Raw genomic sequence first — 5,000 nt, forward strand, 5'->3', positions numbered from 1 at the left:
AGCATCACTCTCTCTCAGCATCTCTCTCTCTCTCAGCATCTCTCTCTCCCAGCATCTCTCTCTCAGAATCTCTCTCTCAGCATCACTCTCTCTCTCTCAGCATCTCTCTCAGCATCACTCTCTCTCTCAGCATCACTCTCTCTCAGCATATCTCTCAGCATCACTCTCTCTCTCAGCATCACTCTCTCTCAGCATATCTCTCAGCATCACTCTCTCTCTCCCAGCATCTCTCTCAGCATCACTCTCTCTCTCTATCAGCATATCTCTCTCTCTCTCTCTCTCTCTCTCTCTCTCTCTCTCTCTCTCTCTCTCTCTCTCTCTCTCTCTCTCTCTCTCTCTCTCTCTCTCTCTCTCTCTCTCTCTCTCCCAGCATCACACACTCTCTCTCCAAATATAGTTGGTTCTTTTTTCTTCTTCTTCTTTTCTTCCCATGAAAACTATCGTCTTTGTATGTGTGACGCTTGAGCTGGTCGTCGCTCGTGGGCATCTGAGAGAAATTGGAAAAGGATGAACATCTGCAGAATGTCTCATGTTACTTTGCATGGTGTAGGGCGACACCGGTCACAGTTTTGTTATATATATACACAGTATATATATATATAGACTACCGCAACACTTCTGTGATTCTGAAATCATGGGAGCGAGAGCGTGGGGAGAAAATGAATGGACGTGGATGAGAGCCTGGACATTAGGTGGTTGTAGCTACGGCTGTGGTGGTGCTGGAGACATGATCCAATAGACTTTTATACGCCTGAGTCTCCTGAACATAGAGAGACCAGTCCCAAGTCGATCTGCACTTTCTCTGCCGAGCTATAGTCACTTTTCCGCACCTACTCCGAACTACGCATGCGCAGATTGCTTGCGGAGTCTAGGTTCATCAATCTGCGCATGGGTAGTTCGGGAGAATTGAGCTGCAATTCTTGTATGAAATGTGCTATACAAATAAAGTGTATTATTATTATAAAAATTGGAGACTAATGATAAAATAATGTGTTTTATTATGTCTTGGTACCGTAGTGCTCCAATGTTTATTACGGCATGGCACCGTACTGCTCACAGGTTTATTACTGCATGGTAGGGCTGTCCCCGACTAAGGATTTGGATGGTCGACTATGATTGTCCAAAATTTGCCGTTAGTCGACTATTGGTTGACAAAAAAATAAAAAAGTATAATATTAAAAAATATATATATTTTTTTGTATCATTCCATTGGGGCTGTGGGGGTGCTTAATGTCTGAAGGAGTCGCCTGAAGGCTTCTTGTCCTCTGCAAAAGCATGCAATTGGTCCACTGATGGATACATCTTGATATTTGTCTAGTCTAGTGTGTTCATTAGATGGGTGAAATCCTCTTTCAGTGCCTCTGTGCCTGTTTTCGTAGGCAGTTAGCCTCTGGTATGCATGCATTAGCGTTAGCCACACTTCTAGGCCTCTTTTCTTTTGGAAAGAATGATAAAAAAAAATAAAATAAAAAATTATTATAATTATATATATTTTTTTATATATATATTCGACTAAGAGGTTGGCCAGTCGACTACGGCTCCTTTCGACCGATTAGTCGACTAATCGACTAATAGGGGTCAGCCCTACTGCATGGTAATGGATAACGAAGTTATGTTATATTGTGTTATGTAGTGTTGTATTGTATTTTACTGCTGTTTTTTCTTATTTGTTTTTTTTCCTGTTGTTACTATATATTTTTATCTACCCTTTCTTTTATATAGCTTCTCTCTCCTTGTACAGTGCCCTTGAGTCTGAGAAAGGCGCTTCTCTCTTCAAATCCAATGTATTATTATTATTTATTATTCATTCATTCATGGTACCATAGTGCTCACGGGTTCTGTTCTCGTCCACAGCCACCATGAAGAAGGGGCTGGGCGGCTCCGGCTGGCAGGGGGAGAGGAGCCTGCTGTTCGGGGGCAACGGACAGGGCGCCCTGGGCCCCAAGGGCACCTCCACCACCATCACCACCACCACCAGCGCCACCCCCATCGTCACCTCCATCGACGGGGTCTCCTTCTCCGAGGGGGAGTTGCTGCTCCAGGTGTGTGTGTGTTGTGGGTGTTTGAGGGGGGAGAGTGTGTGTGTGACACATGGATCTTGGTCCATGACTTTATGTGTGTGTGTGTGTGTGTGTGTGTGTGTGTGTGTGTGTGTGTGTGTGTGTGTGTGTGTGTGTGTGTGTGTGTGTGTGTGTGTGTGTGTGTGTGTGTGTGTGTGTGTGTGTGTGTGTGTGTGTGTGTGTGTGTGTGTGTGTGTGTGTGTGTGTGTGTGTGTGTGTGTGTGTGTGTGTGTGTGTGTGTGTGTGTGTGTGTGTGTGTGCGTGTGTGTGTGTGTGTGTGTGTGTGCGTGCGTGTGTGCACGTGTATATTAGTTTCTGTGGGGGTTTTGAGTCTTTGATCATGTGAGTGAGTGTGTGTGTTTGTCCCATAGCCCTAGGCTCTCTCTCTCTCTCTCTCTCTCTCTCTCTCTCTCTCTCTCTCTCTCTCTCTCTCTCTGTGTATCTCTCTCTCTGTGTATCTCTCTCTCTCTCTCTCTCTCTCTCTCTCTCTCTCTCTCTCTATCCATCTAACTGGGATTTACCTGGTGGAACTCGTGATGAGCGGGCAGGTTCTAACGTGTCCCTACATACACACACTGACACACACACACACACACACACACACACACACACACACACACACACACACACACACACACACGCACACACGTCGCACGCACGCACACACCCACACACAGTCACACACCCACCCACACGCACACACACACACCCACACACACACACACACACACACACACACACACACACACACACACACACACACACACACACACACACACACACACTGCGCGGGTCTTAAGAGAGCTCTGCCCACGCTCCCGACTTGAAGAGCAAGCCCCTCCGGTCAGAGTGTTTGATGTTCCCTCTCTGACATCATTGAAATAACACGCGTCTTCCCCCCAGATCCACGGTTTGAATTAACTGAAATATCACCCTCTCATACTTTCCAAACTCTTTGTGGACTAGTGTGTGTTTTTCCACATCCAAAGCCTCTTTGAACTGCGCTCAGCGGTAATGCAGTACGCTGTCTGCATGCACTTCTTGTACGTATACATTGTACATGTGCTGCCGGGGTTATTCAGATGCGTTCTTAACGGGGGACGGTTGGAGAGGCTCGCAGGCCTGCTGGTTACACATTTGGACAGTTTTACTGAAAGTGGGGCCCCGGCAGAGCCAGGGGTTCGTCGAGTGGGGGTCACTCAGCAGTGACATTAGGGAGTCAAAGTGTACTGGGGAGTCAAAGTGTACTGGGGAGTCAGATTGTACTGGGGAGTCAAAGTGTACTGGGGAGTCAGATTGAAATAGAATAAAATAGAATAGAAATACTTTTATTATCCCGTGGGAAATTAGACACTGCAAATCGCTCAACATTTAAACATTTAGACAGGACAGGTCACAAATTAGAATAATAACACAAATCAAATCAAGTTGCCTAGGATAAGAGTAGAGTAAAATAAAATAGGATAAAATTAAATGAAATAAAATATACAGAAATAAATACAGTAAGAATATACTTAGCATACTGAGCATGGGGTAAACAATTTGGTCAATATAATTATAATTTAAATCTAACTAAATGAAATATGAAATATATATTCCAGTATTCAGTGTCACAAGGTGCTGTATGCTTTAGGTAGTGTATTGTCCTCCTTGGGTTCCAATAAGACCTAGATCAATGTCTGGCAGCCGTCGCTGGAAGGGAATGAAGGACTTCCTGTGCCGTTCAGTGCTGCATTTGGGTAGTGTGAGCCTAGCACTGAACATGCTCCTCCTGTCAGCCAAGTCTGTGTATAGTGGGTGGGTGGGGTTTTCCCTGATGGCCTGGAGCTTAGCGAGGCTCCTCCTCTCCGCCACCCTCGCTAGAGAGTCCAGCTCCACCCCAACCACGCTGCTGGCCTTCCTGACCAGCTTATCCAGCCTGGTTGTGTCCACTGCTCTCAGTCCGCTGCCCCAGCAGGTCACAGCGTACAAGAAGGCGCCCGCCACCACCGACTCATAGAACATCCTCAACATCCTTGTACAGACATTGAAGGATCTCAGCCTTCTGAGGAAGTAGAGTCGGCTCTGGCCCTTCTTGTATCGTGCTTCTGCATGTTTTTACCCGTTCAGTTTGTTGTCGATGTGCACACCGAGGTATTTGTACACCTCAACCATGTCCACATCAACTCCCCTGATGGAAACGGGGGTCACAGGTGCACTCCTCCTCCTCCCCAGCTCCACAACCAGTTCCTTGGTCTTCGCCACATTTAGCTGCAGGTGGTTTTTATCGCACCATGTGACAAAGTCCACTACCAGTTCCCGGTATTCCCTCTCGTCACCGTCCTTTATACATCCCACTATCACAGAGTCATCAGAAAACTTCTGAAGGTGGCAGGACTCTGACCGATAGTGGAAGTCGTTGGTGTAGACAGTGAAGAGGAAGGGAGAGAGGACTGTCCCCTGCGGGGCCCCGGTGTTGCTGACCAGTCTGTCTGACACACAGCTCCGTAGGCGCACGTACTGTGGTCTTCCCGTCAGATAGTCCACAACCCAGGACACCAGGGGGGCCTCTACTTGCATCGCCTCCAATTTCTCACCCAGTAGCCCAGGCCTTATGGTATCGAAAGCACTGGAGAAGTCAAAGAACATGATTCTCACAGTGCTCCCCGGTACTGGGGAGTCAAAGTGTACTGGGGAGTCAGATTGTACTGGGGAGTCAAAGTGTACTGGGGAGTCAAATTGTACTGGGGAGTCAAAGTGTACTGGGGAGTCAAAGTGTACTGGGGAGTCAAATTGTACTGGGGAGTCAAAGTGTACTGGGGAGTCAAAGTGTACTGGGGAGTCAAAGTGTACTCCCCAGTACATCAGACTAGCCTACAGATCGCTCACAATAAATATTTAGGTAGTCAAAAATCTAAAATAAGAATAATAATACAGTCAAGGATATACATTCTAAAATAT

General features: G+C 46.7%; 1 protein-coding gene across 1 annotated transcript in view; it reads left to right on the forward strand.

The window, feature by feature from the left end:
- Positions 1-5,000, forward strand: part of ahr2 (aryl hydrocarbon receptor 2) — a 106,734-nt gene that overhangs the window by 57,614 nt on the left and 44,120 nt on the right. Inside the window, exon 3 of the mRNA XM_084332046.1 lies at positions 1,855-2,042. Coding sequence (XP_084188172.1) covers positions 1,855-2,042 — 188 coding nt within the window. The remainder of the gene's footprint in view (positions 1-1,854; positions 2,043-5,000) is intronic.

The sequence above is a fragment of the Notolepis coatsorum genome (assembly GCF_963971535.1).
Source record: "Notolepis coatsorum genome assembly, chromosome: 1".
NCBI classification, from domain to species: Eukaryota; Metazoa; Chordata; class Actinopteri; order Aulopiformes; family Paralepididae; genus Notolepis; species Notolepis coatsorum.